At 43.3% G+C, this 18,226-nt stretch overlaps 1 protein-coding gene across 1 annotated transcript in view; it reads right to left on the reverse strand.

The window, feature by feature from the left end:
• The window catches only part of LOC124606007 (sodium channel protein Nach-like), a 209,455-nt gene that overhangs the window by 39,261 nt on the left and 151,968 nt on the right, over positions 1 to 18,226 (reverse strand). Inside the window, exon 7 of the mRNA XM_047137970.1 lies at positions 15,562 to 15,727. Within this exon, the coding sequence (XP_046993926.1) occupies positions 15,562 to 15,727 (166 nt within the window). The remainder of the gene's footprint in view (positions 1 to 15,561; positions 15,728 to 18,226) is intronic.

Genomic DNA, 18,226 nt, shown 5'->3' on the forward strand with positions numbered 1-18,226 from the left:
ACACGCTGGCCAAACAGGCTGTCAGTGCACCGGCCCTGGAGATCGGCCTTTTGGAGTGTGATCTCCAGTCAGTTTAGCGGCAGAAGCTACTTGGTACCTGGAGCGATTAATGGCGCACCCTGCCCTCACCCAAAAAACTTCAGGTCGTCAAGGAGACTACCGATGTGTGGCGCTCCTCCATGTGGGCCTCTTGCAAGGACTATGTCGTCCTCTGCCAGCTAAGCATCGGCCACACCTAGCTGACGTACGGATATTTATTGGGCCGCGAGGACTCACCTCTCTGTCGCTGTGGTTCGGCATTGACGGTGGTCCACATATTGTTGGACTGCCCTTTTTTAACTCCGCTCAGGTGGACGTTTGCGCTGCCTGACACGCTCCCTGCACCTTCATCGGATAACGCTGCAATGGGAGACTTAGTTTTGAATTTTATTCGTGCAGGGGGCTTTTATCGCTCGATCTAAGGATTTGTCTCTTTTTTTTGTTGAGTCTGGCCTTTGGCCCACGGTTTTAGATTGGGATTTTTAGTTTGTTTATTGGTCGTCGGCTACTCTATGTGCTTTTATTTCCTTGCTCTCTGGTCTTTGTCTGTGTCTTTCTTGTTCTGTGCCGTCCCTTGTTACTTCTTTTACTTGTTTTTACCCCTTGTAGGTTTTTATGGTCGTGCAACAAGAGACCGATGGCATTTGTAGTCTGGTCCCTTCAACCCCCACAACCCAACCCAACTCATTTCTCAACGGCAGGTACTCTCGATTCCCCTTACTATTATCTACTGCATGCTATCCACGTTTTCCGTTTTCAGTTTTACAAGTATTGTCATAGTACTAAAAATTCACTAGCACAAATTTTCAGGTCTATCTGTACGGCATTAGGAATCCGTATGCGGCTAGGATAGAATATTTAATACTTTCATTAGTCCGTTTAAAAAAATGTAACGTTAAAAAGTGTTTCATTTAAATAGTCATTTTCTGCTTTATAGTCTTGTGTGTTTGAGTTTTTAAATTGATTTCAAACATTTTGATGAGGATTGCAACTCAGACATGCGGTAAATTCAGGCTTATTTCTAGGGACTGATGACCTTAGCAGTTAAGTCCCATAAGATTTCACACACACACACACACACACACACACAGGCTTATTTCTCTTTATCTTCAGCTGAGTAGAGCAATATATTGCTTCCCCTACGGATATCTCTCGAAAAAACCGCAAATGTAAAAATGAGAGAGAATTGAACTCGCACAGAAGTTAGCAGGAATCGTTCTTAACTGCGAAATATTCGCTACTGAAACAGGAAAACAGGGCAATAGCAATGACACACCAAATACTTTCCCATCACAAACCAGAAAAGAAACCGAGTTAATATTGCATTGTTATCCAGTTCTGAGCTAAGTTAAAAGTTTAAAGTCCTTAACTTATCGGGAAGTTACATTAAAATGAGCTGCAAAATTTATACCGAACAGACAGACAGACCGAAAAACAAAAATCCCGTCGCCACACACCAGACTCGAAAGCGAGTTAATATTGCAGTGTCATTTACTTCCCAGCTGTGTTGAAAGTTTCAAGCGTCTAGGTTATAGGTAAGTCAGTTTGAAAGCAACTGCAAAATATGTACCGAAAAAGCAGACAAGAAACCGACCCAATAAAAATATGTCAGAAAGTTATTGCTCATTTACATATTATGTAAATTTACAGTACAGCACACGATATTAAACTTTTAAAACCAATCAAACATTTAATGCCACAAATACGAAATTCTTATTTAAGTAAGTAAATACATACATTTTGAAAATGTTTTAATGTTAGAGATATACATTTTGTTCCCACCTTCTTCAAATAAGATACACGTTCGTTATTTGTTGTTGCCAATCCTAGTCATGATACGAATATACCCGACAGCTTGAAAGAATATGTAAATAAAACCACTCTAACCTGACTGACAACATTCATATAACCGCCGAAACCGACAAAGACTTGTGGTAGTAGGTTGTCTCACGTTGAACGAAACCACTCAAATCCGGACAATGAGTAAAAACATTCATATAACACCCACAACTTACGGAGATTTGTTTCAGTCCATTGTCTCGCATTAAGTGAAACTACTCAAATCCAATGAACGAGTGAAAACATTCGTGTAGCTGACATGGCTATAGGGAACAGTTCCATATGGTTGTCTCATGAGCCTGACAATACCGACAGAACGGAAAACTATCCACTGATCAATCAGTTGTTTAAAACAGTATGTTGTCCAATCACTAGGTTCTACCATTTAGGGGTTACATTAAGACACTGTAAATGAGTGTCTATTCTAACATTTTCAGTTTTTACATATTAGCACACCTCTGACAGATACACCTCTGGCATTGTTTTGTCTTTGTAAATCGCAACTTTTGCCTACAAATATACATATTGGCTAAATGTTGAGGAATGTATGTCGCTCCTCATTGTAATGTTGAGTTCCATAACTTTCTGTGCCACTCCAGCTGCCATCTAATAGCAATCTGCAAATTGAGTAGGTCAGTCTCACCACGGAAAACGTTGTAGCTCTGGGCGTGCATAACGGACTTATGGGCCCATTGTGCGCGCAAGTACCGACAAAGACTTGTGGTAGTAGGTTGTCTCACGTTGAACGAAACCACTCAAATCCGGACAATGAGTAAAAACATTCATATAACGCCCACAACTTACGGAGATTTGTTTCAGTCCATTGTCTCGCATTGAGTGAAACTACTCAAATCCAATGAACGAGTGAAAACATTCTTGTAGCTGACATGGCTATAGGGAACAGTTTCATATGGTTGTCTCATGAGCCTGACAATACCGACAGAACGGAAAACTATCCACTGATCAATCGGTTGTTTAAAACAGTATGTTGTCCAATCACTAGGTTCTACCATTTAGGGGTTACATTAAGACACTATAAATGAGTGTCTATACTAACATTTTCAGCTTTTACATATTAGTACACCTCTGACAGATACACCTCTGGCATTGTTTTGTCTTTGTAAATCGCAACTTTTGCCTACTAATATACATATTGACTAAATGTTGAGGAATGTATGTCGCTCCTCATTGTAATGTTGAGTTCCATAACTTTCTTTGCCACTCCAGCTGCCATCTAATGGCAATCTGCAAACTGAGTAGGTCAGTCTCACCACAGAAAACGTTGTAGCTCTGGGCGTGCATAACGGACTTATGGGCCCATTGTGCGCGCAAGTACCGCTTCGCGGCTGAGAGTGGATGCACCATGTAACGTGGGGACATACACTGATCGACCAGAGCGTTATGACCGACCTACTATCGATACAAACCCTTCCAGCCGATGGCAGCGCCACCTGACGAGGAATGACTGTTACTCAGACACACACACTGTTGCGTGTAGCATCAGTGAGCGTGCTGTCCGTGAGTAGAACGGGAAAATCGTGCGATTTATCTGAGTTTGACCAAAGGCAGATTGCAATGGCCCGGAGGCTCGCCACAAACATTTCGGAAACTGCTCAACCTTGACTGAAATGGGCACGTGACCAACGGCACTGGGCCGGCCGCTGTGACCGAGCGGTTGTAGGCGCTTCAGTCTGGAACCGCGTGACCGCTACGGTAGCAGGTACGAATCCTCCCTCGGGCATGTATGTGTGTGATGTCCTTAGGTTAGTTAGGTTTAAGTAGTTCTAAGTTCTAGGGGACTGATGACCTCAGATGTTAAGTCCCATAGTGCTCAGAGTCATTTGAACCATTTTTGAACCATTGGCAATGGACGTTTTCACAGTGGCTGAACGTTGTATTGTCTGATGCAGTCCAGTATCTTCCTCATCAAACCTATGGTAGGACACGAATCCGTCGCCTTGCAAGGGAACAGCTCCTTGACACCTGTACTGCGGAACAGAGACAAGCAAGCGGCGGCTCCGTAATGATCTGAGGAACATTCACTTGGGCATCCATGGGTCCAGTGGAGCTCGTGCAAGGCACCATGACGGCCAAGGAGTATTGTACACTGATCGTAGGCCGTGTACACCAATCCATGACGATCATGTTCCTCCATGGCAGTGGTATTATTCATCAAGATAATACACCATGTCACAAGGCCAGGAGTGTGATGGAGTAGTTCGAGGAACGCAGTGGCGAGTCCAACTGATGCACTGGCCCCACAACTCGCCAGACCTGAACGTGATCGAACACATCTGGATTCAAATGGTTCAAATGGCTCTAAGCACTATGGGACTTAACATCTGAGGTCATCAGTCCCCTAGACTTAGAACTAATTAAACCTAACTAACCTAAGGACATCACACACATCCATGTCCGAGGCAGGAGTCGAACCTGCGAACGCAGCAGCAGCGCGGTTCCATACTGAAGCTCCTAGAACCGCTCGGCCACAGCGGCCGGTTGAACACATCTGGAGTGTGACTGAACGTGGCGTCAAAGCTCATCGCGCCCCTCCCCGGAATGTATGGGAATTAGGTAACTAATGTGTGCAGATATGGCATCAACTCCCTCCTGCGATCTACCGCAGTCACATTGCTACCACGCCACAACACGTTGCTATCTATTGCAAAGGTGGACGTACCAGCTGTTAGGTAGGTGGTCATAATGTTCTGGCTATCATTGTATGTCTCGACCAGCTAAAGGCCGCACTTCGTGGGCACCTTGTGCACTTTGAAAGGTATTGCTGAATAATACCTTGTAAGATATTTTGGAATAAAGTGTTTTTGTATAGCAAATAGTGTTCTGTCTAGTCACCGTAGAGTGGAAGGCAGTGAGTCCTCTTGCACCGTACACTCAACTGAAATATGCCAACGCAGGACAAGAGATCTGCAAATGAACTGCGTTCAGTATATATGTCTAAAGTTCAGAAAATTGTTGAATATTGCTTATCATTCCACGGAATATGAACATCTTCAAAAACAGTCAACAGTGTCATAAAATGACGCAGGTAAAGGAACGCACTTCTCATCTTATGAAGTTATTTAAGTTGTTCTAGTTCATTTGTAAGTGAGGGATAATGCTTGTCACATCTGTGTTATTTTCGATAAGGCCACAGGTGCATAGTGAGTCGTTGTAAATGGCCAGTATCATGGGGAGTTCAGGATTCTTTTGCTGTGCACGTGCACAGAGTATATCTTTGTCTGCGATGTGGACTTGATAGACCACTGTTTCCTGAACTGGAAACTGGCGGGCACCGCCACTCCTCTGTCACCGCAAGCTTTGGACGTTCTTCAGCGACCATCGTATGGCGCGGCGGTGGAACGTTGTGTGCCACAGAGAACGGCGATCTAACCTAACGCCTGGGCCGCGAGGATGGCATAAACATACATACATATATATATATATATATATATATATATATATATATATATATATATATATATATATATAACCTAATCCTCAACGTAAGCTGCATGCTGGTGGGGATGGCAATCTCTGAGACTGGAACTATAAAATCCATTCAGGGTCTAAGTAATGGAACGTTATAGGTAGAAACGACGATATCGTAGAAGGTGATGAACCTCCTAAAATCAAAATTGCTGGGTGAGTATTCTATTATAGTCGAACTGCATCGACTCTTAACCACAGTCGAGGAGTAGTAACACGCAGTGACATCACGCATAAGGACACTACTGTGTTTAATCGAGACTGGCCTGGCGAAGGGAACATTAAGTGCTAAATTTAATGTGTCGTATGTAATAGGAAAATCAGAATCACTTACATTGACATCCGATTCGCTGGTTTTACCAGCTTGTATTACAGTTGGATTTGTAAGACCAAAAGTCAAGCAATACTTCTCCAGTGCCCTGAGTTTTTCACGTCCAGAAATACGGGAACACCATTTTGACGTGTAGAGATCGTGATAAGCGTTCTATGGTTGCCCATGTTGAAGGAACGTGTATCTCGGCTGACTTGTGTGTCAGTTGCTCAAGTCTGCATCCAGCAAGGAACAAGAGAAAATTCAGCATTTGAAGGTGACTAAGCGCATACCACATATTGAGGCAAAGAAGCTGTACAAGTCTCTTCAACCACCAACCTTTACAATTTCGGTTGGTACAACACTCACAAAAGTACGGCAAAAGCGTTTTTACACAGACGTCACCTATGTATTCTGATACCACAAAATGATCTAGCAAATGCACTTGCGGAAGCCAAAATCTGGATGAAACTGTTACTGTCTACACTCAAATTCCAATGATAAGCAACACTTCAGGCATTGCTATAGATACTACATTGGAAGGTCGGTCGCTGAAAAGTAGTCTCCTTCAGCTTAAATCAATGTCAGCAAGTCTGATGGAGAGGACTAAGTAGCGGATGGTTACAATTAAAGTGCAGCAGCTCACAGAGATGCAGTGTGGGCTGTAATTATCGTATGGCAGCGAAAATTGTTGATGTTCTAATGCGTTAATACGAACCGATTTACGCTGGAAATATTTTTTTTCCTCCAGTTTTGGCCAGCAGATGCATATCTGGCCCTGTGACTGCAAAAAAGTCGTACAGAAATTTTTCTGTATGTATTGGGTTAGGAACGGGACATGGGCAGAGAAAGTCAAACAAGTGAGAAAACATAGTGTTGATTTTATTATTAATCATAGTTTACGCAGTTTGTTCAAAATGAGCTCCGGAGATGTCGACGAGATGCTGCATCTGTAAAACGACGTGATCAACAACAGTTGGAGGCAGCAGTTCCGGTGGAATCTGATCAATTTGTTACTGTGTACCGCCCTTCAGATCAAGTAGAGTCCAAACGTGTCCCTGGTGAACGTGTACTTGTAAATATCCTCAGGACCAAAAATCACACGGATTCAGATCAGGAGATCTCGTAGGCTACGCATCTGAAAAACCTCTGGAGATAACACGTTAGTGGAAGGTTGCGTTAAGCAGATCTTTCACTGGTGGAGCGACATTTAGTTTAGTTTAGTTATGTCATATTCCGTAAACCATTTTTGCGATTATTCTATCGATATGATGTGGAACAAGTCAGATTACAAGATAGACGTACACACATGAATAGTGCTAATATGAATATTACTGAAATTTTTAGTTCTACATATGCAACTACGTTTAGAGACACAAATATTTTTTACCAGTTCTGAAAGAGAAACTCGTCCATGGAATAGAAGGAGTTGTCCAAAACAAATTACTTTAAGTTGGATTTAAAACTTGATCTGCTTACTGCCAGACACTTTATGTTGTTGGGCAAATGATCAAAGGTTTTTGTTGCTGAATAATGTACTCCTTTTTGAGCAGCTGACAGCTTCAATAACGGATAGGAAAGGTCATTTTTCCCTCTAGTGCTGTACGTATGAACATCACTGTTCTTCGCGAATTGAGATGGATTATTTATAACTAATTTCATTAGCGAATATATGTAGTTAAAATACCTAACTCCTTGAGCAGGTGCCTATGTGGCGTCCTTGGGGGAACACCACTAATCATTCTCACTGCTCTCTTTTGTGCAATCAATACTTTATGTCTAAGTGGTGAGTTACCCCAGAAAACTATTCCATAAGACATTCCTGAGTGGAAATATGCAAAGTACGTTAGGAGGCTGATCTGAGCGGTTGTCTTACCTTGCATGAAAACAGTGGTTTCCAGAGAGTTATGCTCTTCAAGAGCAGCAGTAACATGCTGCACTAGGAGGTCTCTATAACGTGCAGACGTCACGGTACGCCTGACAGACCCTCTGGATGTATTCTCTTCAAAGAAGAACGGACCGAGAATAATGGTGCTTGTGAATCCACACCACTCAGTCACATATGGCGAGTGTAATGGCTCTTCGTACACAACACACGGTTTAACAGCGCCTCAGATTTGGCTGTTCTATGTATTCAGTGCACAATGTGGTGTAAAATTTGCCTCGTCACGTCATAGAATATTGCGTAGCCATATGCCATCAACTTCGATTCGAGCCAGAAACCGAAGGATCAATTCAGAACGTAGCTGTGGGCCATGAGGCCTCAATTGCTAATGGGGGCTCTGGATCCTGTACAGATCATCATCATCATCATCATCATCATTAGCCAAATCAATCTTTAAATGATGTGGCCTCTTCGAGTCGTGGATTCAGGTAGGCTTTCAGCAGTCTTCTCCAAGTGGGCAGTTCTCTGCCAGGTGTTACAAGCGATCTTCTTGATGTCTTTGTCCCATCTGTCTGGTGGTCTTCCTCTAGGCCTCCGGTGCTCTCTCGGACTCCACTCCAGTACTAGCTTCGTCCATCTTGTACAGATACCAAACTAAAATAGACCGCAGAACTTTGCGTACTGTTGACAATGAACTGGACAATTGTGACACTGCGCGAGCACTAGCACTGCATGGGGCATGTGCTACAGGGTCAGTTACAGCAACAGCAGCCTCGTCAATAACTTCCACCGGAATAGGATATCTTCCTCTTCCACTTACCACACCAAGCTCAGCGTGTTTTCGAATTTCATCATCATCTTCTCTATATCATTTAATGACATCGAGCCTCGCCTGCGACCTTTCAGTCAGCTATACTCTCTCAGTGAATCACTGTAATTGTTGTCGTTCACATAAAACAGTTTCATTAACAAGGCACGGTCTCTATTCTCGAAAGCCATTTTGTATATTCGCACTTTGCCTTGTCAAGTGAAGTGTGGATGTCATATCGCCATACAAACAGTGGACAGTGCCAGATTCGGACTTGCTAGCTGCAGTTGGAACTAACGATTTTCCCAGAGTAAATCGGTTCCGCATTAACGCATTAGCATATCTACCCAGTCTCGCTACCATATGATAATTACAGCCCACATCGGACCTCCGTGAATAGCTGCACTTCAGTTATAACCACCCAGTATAAGCTTACCATTAAGAAGGCGAAATCGAAGAAAGCGGACTATAAGACACAAAAACACTCAAAAGACGACGACTCGACTATGCATTTGGAGGTCTGTTTAAATGAACCCTCATTTCGTTTCAGTTCTCTTCATTCTCAAGTGGGTTCTCCTAAAGGCAGAAGAGAAAAGAAAGACATAAACCGCACTGATAAATGGTTCCTGTGCTCCAAAGAACATGAACGGGTTCACAACGCTTGTGGAGGATATGAAACTGTTGGCACAGAGGAGACCCTCCTGTTTGTGTCTACAGGATACACATTTTAAGAAATCCTACGCCCCTGTATTCAGGGGATACAACCTCCAACGAAAAGACGGATACTTGTGAATGCCCTCTCCCACTCCAATTCTGTTCCTCTGAGAACACCTGTTCAGGCAACTGCTACCAAAGTGTATATTCCACTCAACATTGAACTTCGTAATGTAATAATGGATGACATATTCTAATGAGAGATTGCACAACTGTTCAGATTTTTAAAATATTTGTTATAAAAATCTCAGTCGAAAATAGTCACTCTTGATAACTAGTTTCTTTCACATTTAATGGTCATCTTCAGATTAAATTAGTTATGAGTTGAGAGAAGTCAAAATTCTTTGAAAAAGAATACCATCGTAAACCGTAACATAAAAGGAGCAACACTACAGTACACTTGTGATAACATTCCTTGACATCAAGCAATTGACCCGTAACATTTCCGCACAGGCAGAAAGACCATGCTGTCGTGCGTCCGCACCATAACATCCTCCTAATAATCGTTTAAGTTAGTTAGTTAGTTACGCGTTCTATTGATCAATAGCACGGAAAAACCGTTATGATGAGGAACGTGTCAAATGCGCACAGGTAACAAGGTTTCTTTGCATTGTAGCCTTATACCTAAATATTTCTATTATCTATTCCATTCCCTTAAATGGCACAAAATGCATATATTATATCTCCAAATTTATTTACTCATATTCAAGAATTCATCTATGGTATAGAAGGAGTTATCAAGGAGGTATGATTTCAATTTGTTTTTGAAACTATTACTGATGTCTGGTAATTTATCAAAAAGTTTTATAGCAGCATATTTTACCCCTTTCTGTGCCAAAGATAGGTTAAGTAAAGGATAGTGTAGGTCTTTCTTTTTTCTGGTATTGTAATCATAAATGTCGCTGTTGATTTTAAACTGGTCCATGTTGTTGAGAAAAAATTTCATTACTGAGTAAATGTACTGTGTGTGTTCCATACGTCCTCCTAAACCACTAGACCGATTTGAACCAAACTTGGTACAAAGATCCCTTACTGTCAGGCAACAAACGCCATGGAGGGTAAGAAGCACCTATCTACCGTAGTGCAGGAGATATGATATCATAAACAATGAGAGGCATGAAAATCGGCCGCAATAAGCATTGTATTTAAATGTATTACTTCTTTTCTGCTAACTGCATTCGCAACACGTTTTGCAGAGCGTATCAGAAATGCCTTTGAGTGAGCCTACAAATTTACGTCATTGTATGACGTTAAAAACAATGTGATGCGTGAAAAAGTGCCTCATCATGGATCAAGGTTTAAGACACTTAGTTTTTACTACGAAGATGCTCTTGCAGTCGAGTCAACGAACTCCCTGACATCTGGCAGCGCTTTTGACGGCTTTCAACTGCGAAGTGGAAACGGCTGTAGGCGAAACGATAGCCCTCTAAAGAACTACGAAGAGGCGTTGCCGTAAGTAGGTTTATAAAATAGTATTGTTGACACGTGAATTTTCTATCGAGAGCATCTTCGAGTTGAGACATGCTACGTGAATGCGCCGAGCTTGGCTAGCCATCGCTTCCTGGGAAGCGACTCTATCTACTTACTTCTGGGTCGTAATAGAGGGCTGCTGTTCCCATAGAGTTTTTTCAATTCTGGTGACGTGCGAATACCATCTAAAGGGTGTTACTTCTAATATGTTGGTAACTGCTGTCATATCCATGCGTTTTCTTACAAATTCGTTTCCATATAGGTCGAACTCGAATCTCCAGGCCATAGAGGGTGATTCCGTGATGATGTTGCAAACTTTCAGGGATGATGGAGAAGGGTAAATCTGTCTATTTGAGGTAAGAAACTCTGGTCACGAAACGACCGAATCTAAATTTTTAAACGAAAATCGTTCTGATACCTTTGAGAGGAACCTCTTCTACTGAAAGCTCTTTGCTTTCTATATTTATGGAGGAGGTAGTGTGGACCAAAACACGACAAAACCTCCAGTAAACATGGGCTCTAAAGTGCGTACCTTAAGAGCTACACTGAAGCGCCAAACAGTTGGTATAGGCATGGGTATATTCAAATACAGAGATATAGTAAACAGGCAAAATACGCACTGCAGTCGACAACGCCTGTATAAGACAACATGTGTCTGGAGCAGTTGTTTCATCGGTTACAATGGCAAGTTATCAAGATTTAAGTGAGTCTGAACATGGTGTTATAGCCGGAGCGCGAGCGATGGGACACAGCATCTCCGAGATAACGATGAAGGGGATATTTGCCCTTACGAGAGTAGCGTGAATGTCAGGAATCCGGTGAAAGATAAAATTTCCGACATCTCTGCGGCCGGGAAAAGATCCTGCAAGAACAGGACCAACGACGACTGAAGAGAATCGCTCAACGTGACGGAAGTACAACTCTTCCGCAAATTGCTGCAGATTTAAATGCTGGTCCATCAACAAGTATCAGTGTGCGAACCATTTAGCGAAATATCATCGATACGGGGCTTCAGAGCCGAAGGCCCACTCGACACAAAGCTTTACACCTCGCCTGGGCTCGTCAACTCCGACTATATGTGTTAACTATATGTATCTCTCGAGCAGACCCGTGGTCTAGGGGTAGCGTCTTTGATTCATAATCAAAACATCTTCAGTCCCAGGTTCGATACACGCCACCGCCTGAATTTTGTTAAATAATCAGCATTGGCGGCCGAAGACTTCCGGCATAAGAAGTCAGCCTCATTCTGCCAACGGCCTTGTCAAAGAGGACGGAGGAGCGGATAGAGGTTCAGGGCACTCTCTTGTCCTAGGGGTGGGAAATTGCCCCTAAAGGCGGAAGAATCAGCAATGATCAACGACATGAGGATGTAGAAGGCAATGGAAACCACTGCATTAAAGACACGTAACGTGTATCCACAGGACATGGGGCCTGTAATTGGAGAAGTGTCATGATGATCTCTCCATTGGCAAAAGATTCCGGAATAGTCCCCCATTCGGATCTCCGAGAGGGGACTGCCAAGGGGGTGGTTACCATGAGAAAAAGATTGAATAATCAACGAAAGGGTAACGTTCTATGAGTCGGGGCGTGGAATGTCAGAAGCTTGAACGTGGTAGGGAAACTAGAAAATCTGAAAAGGGAAATGCAAAGGCTCAATCTAGACATAGTAGGGGTCAGTGGAAGGAAGACAAGGATTTCTGGTCAGATGAGTATTGGGTAATATCAACAGCAGCAGAAAATGGTATAACAGGTGTAGGATTCGTTATGAATAGGGAGGTAGGGCAGAGGGTGTGTTACTGTGAACAGTTCAGTGGCCGGCTTGTTCTAATCAGAATCGACAGCAGACCAACACCGACAACGATAGTTCAGGTACACATGCCGACGTCGCAAGCTGAAGATGAACAGACAGAGAAAGTGTATGAGGATATTGAAAGGGTAATGCAGTATGTTAAGGGGGATGAAAATCTAATAGTCATGGGCGACTGGAATGCAGTTTTAGGGGAAGGAGTAGAAGAAAAGGTTACAGGAGAATATGGGCTTGGGACAAGGAATGAAAGAGGAGAAAGACTAATTGAGTTCTGTAACAAGTTTCAGCTAGTAATAGAGAATACCCCGTTCAAGAATCACAAGAGGAGGGGGTATACCTGGAAAACGCCGGGAGATACGGGAAGATTTCAATTAGATTACATCATGGTCAGACAGAGATTCCGAAATTAGATACTGGATTGTAAGGCGTACCCAGGAGCAGATATAGACTCAGATCACAATATAGTAGTGATGAAGAGGAGGCTGAAGTTCAAGACATTAGTCAGGAAGAATCAATACGCAAAGAAGTGGGATACGGAAGTACTAAGGAATGACGAGATACGTTCGAAGTTCTCTAACGCTATAGATACAGCAATAAGGAATAGCGCAGTAGGCAGTACAGTTGAAGAGGAATGGAGATCTCTAAAAAGGGCCATCACAGAAGTTGGGAAGGAAAACATAGGTACAAAGAAGGTAGTTACGAAGAAACCATGGGTAACAGAAGAAATACTTCAGTTGATTGATGAAAGGAGGAAGTACAAATATGTTCCGGGAAAATCAGGAATACAGAAATACAAGTTGCTGAGGAATGAAATAAATAGGAAGTGCAGGGAAGCTAAGACGAAATGGCTGCAGGAAAAATGTGAAGACATCGAAAAAGATATGATTGTTGGAAGGACAGACTCAGCATACAGGAAAGTCAAAACAACCTTTGGTGACATTAAAAAAAGCAACGGTGGTAACATTAAGAGTGCAACGGGAATTCCACTGTTAAATGCAGAGGAGAGAGCAGATAGGTGGAAAGAATACACTGAAAGCCTCTATGAGGGTGAAGATTTATCTGATGTGATAGAAGAAGAATTAGGAGTCGATTTAGAAGAGATAGGGGATCCAGTATTAGAATCGGAATTTAAAAGAGCTTTGGAGGACTTACGGTCAAATAAGGCAGAAGGTATAGATAACATTCCATCAGAATTTCTAAAATCATTGGGGGAAGTGTCAACAAAACGACTATTCACGTTGGTGTGTAGAATATATGAGTCTGGCGATAGACCATCTGACTTTCGGAAAAGCATCATCCACACAATTCCGAAGACGGCAAGAGCTGACAAGTGCGAGAATTATCGCACAATCAGCTTAACAGCTCACGCATCGAAGCTGCTTACAAGAATAATATACAGAAGAATGGAAAAGAAAATTGAGAATGCGCTAGGTGCCGATCAGTTTGGCTTTAGGAAAAGTAAAGGGACGAGAGAGGCAGTTCTGACGTTACGGCTAATAATGGAAGCAAGGCTAAAGAAAAATCATAGGATTTGTCGACCTGGAAAAAGCGTTCGACAATATAAAATGGTGCAAGCTGTTCGAGATTCTGAAAAAAGTAGGGGTAAGCTATAGGGAGAGACGGGTCATATACAATATGTACAACAACCAAGAGGGAATAATAAGAGTCGACGATCAAGAAGGAAATGCTCGTATTAAGAAGGTTGTACGACAAAGCTGTAGCCTTTCGCCCCTACTCTTCAATCTGTACATCGAGGAAGCAATGATGGAAATAAAAGAAAGGTTCAGGAGTGGAATTAAAATACAAGGTGAAAGGATATCAATGATACGATTCGCTGATGACATTGCTATCCTGAATGAAAGTGAAGAAGAATTAAATGATCTGCTGAACGGAATGAACAGTCTAATGAGTACACAGGATGGTTTGAGAGTAAATCGGAGAAAGATGAAGGTAATGAGAAGTAGTAGAAATGAGAACAGCGAGAAACTTAACATCAGTATTGATGGTCACGAAGTCAATGAAGTTAAGGAATTCTGCTACCTAGGCAGTAAAATAACCAATGACGGACGGAGCAAGGAGGACATCAAAAGCAGACTCGCTATGACAAAAAAGGCATTTCTGGCCAAGAGAAGTCTACTAATATCAAATACCGGCCTTAATTTGAGGAAGAAATTTCTGAGGATGTACGTCTGGAGTACAGGATTGTATGGTAGTGAAACATGGACTGTGGGAAAACCGGAACAGAAGAGAATCGAAGCATTTGAGATGTGGTGCTATAGACGAATGTTGAAAATTAGGTGGACTGATAAGGTAAGGAATGAGGAGGTTCTACGCAGAATCGGAGAGGAAAGCAATATGTGGAAAACACTGATAAGGAGAAGGGACAAGATGATAGGACTTGTGCTAAGACTTGAAGGAATGAGTTCCATGGTACTAGAGGGAGCTGTAGAGGGCAAAAACTGTAGAGGAAGACAGAGATTGGAATACGTCAAGCAAATAATTGAGGATGTAGGTTGCAAGTGCTACTCTGAGATGAAGAGGTTAGCACAGGAAAGGAATTCGTGGCAGGCCGCATCAAACCAGTCAGTAGACTGATGACCAAGAAAAGAAAAAAAATGTGTATCTCCCACCGCCCCCCCCCCCTCTTCCAGCTATTATTGTATTCATGCGCATCTCAAAAATACCCGTCTTCCCTCAGCGTGGCCCAGGTATGCCAAAAGGTTGCACAGTCCTGGCATTTTAGAGCCCATATTTACTGGATATTTTTTTCACTTTTAGTGCATACTACCTTCTCCCAAAATGTGGAGAGCAAAGAGCTTGCAGTAGAAGAGGTCCACTGTCAGAGTTATGGGAACGATTTTCGCTTATAACTTTCGTCTCGGTCGTTTCGGAAGCATGGTCCCTTGACTCAGATTGATCCATTTACCCTCCTCCATCACACTGAAAGTTTGTACCTTCATCACGGAAACACGCAGTATATTGTTCCACAGCACTAATACTTTTCCTATTGAGACATCTCGAGTCAACGAGCCATGTCTGACCTTATCCCTCTATTTCTCTAGGGGCGTGTAGACAGGACGGATCAAATTAAACTTATGACTTCAATGCAAAACGATATTCTGTGACTCGTAAGCGCTGCGACGTGTACAACGACCGGCTACATACAAAGTGGGCGCAAGTGTTAAAGAGCAAGGGCTACTCACTACGTCAGCGAGCCGTACGTGCTGGTGATGATCTGGTCCTCGCAGCTGGTCGTGCAGGGGCAGAACAGCGCATTGCGCACGCCCGTGCTGCTGCGCAGCACCGACAGGTAGTCCTCGTGGCTCCCAATGCACAGGATCTCCCTCAGGTTGCAATGTTCTTCTGGACCTGAAAAGAACCCGACCACTTGTCTAAGTGTTCACCACAGGCTGGAAAAACCGTGCAAGTCGAGAAGACGTAACTACACCACTGGCCATTAAAATTGCTACACCACGAAGATGACGTGCTACAGACGCGAAATTTAACCGGCAGGAGGAAGATTCTGTGATATGCAAATGATTAGCTTTTCAGAGCATTCACACAAGGTTGGCGGCGGTGGCGACATGAGGAACGTTTCCAACCGATTTCTCATACACAAACAGCAGTTGACCGGCGGTGCCTGGTGAAACGTTGTTGTGATGCCTCGTGTAAGGAGGAGAAATGCGTACCATTACGTTTCCGACTTTGATAAAAGTTGGACTGTAGCCTATCGCGATTGCGGTTTATCGTATCGCGACATTGCTGCTCGCGTTGGCCGAGATACAATGACTGTTAGCAGAATATGGAATCGGTGGGTTCAGGAGGGTAATACGGAACGCCGTGCTGGATCCCAATGCCCTCGTATCATTAGCAGTCGAGATGACAGACATCTTATCCGCATGGTTGTAACGGATCGTCCAGCCACGTCTCGATCCCTGAGTCAACAGATGGGGACGTTTGCAAGACAACACCCATCTGCACGAACAGTTCGACGACGTTTGCAGCAGCATAGACTATCAGCCCCATGGCTGCACTTACCCTTGACTCTGCATCACAGACAGCAGCGCCTGCGATGTTGTACTCAATGACGAACCTGCGTGTACGAATGGCAAAACGTCATATTTTCGGATGAATCCAGGTTCTGTTTAAAGCATCCTGATGGTCGCATACGTGTTTGGTGACATCGCGGTGAACGCACATTGGAAGCATTTATTCGTCATCGCCATACTGGCGTATCACCCGGCATGATGGTATGGGATGCCATTGATTACACGTCACCACTTGTTCGCATTGACGGCACTTTGAACAGTGGACGTTATATTTCAGATGTGTTACGAGACGTGGCTCTACCCTTCATTCGACCCCTGCGAAACCCAACATTTCAGCAGGATAATGCACGATCGCATGTTGCAGGGCCTGTACGGGTCTTTCTGGATACAGAAAATGTTCGACTGCTGCCCTGGCCAGCACATTCTCCAGATCTCTCACCAATTGAAAATTCTGGTGAATGGTGGCCGAGCAACTGGCTCATCACAATACGCCAGTCACTACTCTTGATGAACTGTGGTATCGTGTTGAAGCCGCATGGGCAGCTGTATCTGTACACGCCATCCAAGCTCTGTTTGACTCAATGCCCAGGCGTATCAAGGCCGTAATTACGACCAGAGGTGGTGGTTCCGGCTACTGATTTCTCAGGATCTATACAGCCAAATTGCGTGAAAATGTAATCACATGTCAGTTCTAGTATAATATATTTGTCCAATGAATACCCGTTTATCATCTGCATTTCTTCTTGGTGTAGCAATTTTAATGGCCAGTAGTGTATGTACCAGGGACATTGCAACCCTCCTAAAACTGATCATGTCGACTGTTGGGGATATGATGGTGAAGTAGAAACACGAAGGAACAAGCCCTGCTGAACCGAGACCAGGTAGGTCTCACATACAGACAGACAGGGCTCGTCAAGCGTTGAGGGAGGTGATTGCACAAACGTCGCATGATATCAGTTGAAGGGGCCACTCGAAAGTTTCATTGGGCTAACACCAGTCCAATGAGTCCAATGAATGTGAGTAGGGAGATAGAAATAATGGGGCCAATGGTCGAATAGTTTCTTGTAAGCCACGGATGGTTGTAGTAAATACTAAACGAGATTTGGTGTGGTGTTAAAAGAGATGCCACTGGAGATTATATGACTGAAAACGAGTGATTCAGAGTGATGAATCACGCTATACCCTGTGGCTATCCGATGGAATTGTTCTAGTCTGGCTAATGCCTGGAGAACGGTAGTCGTCGTCATGTGTAGTGAGAACAGTAAAGAACGGAGGAGAGAGTGTTACGGTATGGGACGTATCGTTTGGGTGTGGTCCCGTTCTTGCGTTTAAAAAAATGCTATGTGCGGAAGGACACAGACACATTTTACAGCTTTGTGTAATAAGTAAGTAGATGAAGAGGTAGAAGGCAATGATTGCATTATCGTGACAAGTCATCCTTTCATAAAGAAGTATCTGTTAGGCATTGACTTGTAGACAATGACTTTCCTAAAACTGATTGGCCCGCCCAGAGTCCTGTCATGAACCCAATGGAAGACCTTTTGGATCAGTTAGGATGTCGACTCGCTACAGACACTGGCGTCCAACATCACTGTCTAGTCTGGTTTTCGCTCTTGTAAGGAAATGGGTTGCCATTCCTCCACAGACATTCAGAAACCTCATTGACAGTGTCTCTTATACAGTATGAGTCACTAACTATTGCCACCTAGGATAACTCCGTAAGTACGAGGGTGAGTCAAATGAAAACCTTAAATATATTTTAAATATTATTTATTGTGCAGAAGTGGCACAAAGCTGTATCGCTTTTCAAAATAATCTC

Source organism: Schistocerca americana, chromosome 3 (genome assembly GCF_021461395.2).
Source record: "Schistocerca americana isolate TAMUIC-IGC-003095 chromosome 3, iqSchAmer2.1, whole genome shotgun sequence".
Classification (NCBI taxonomy): Eukaryota; Metazoa; Arthropoda; class Insecta; order Orthoptera; family Acrididae; genus Schistocerca; species Schistocerca americana.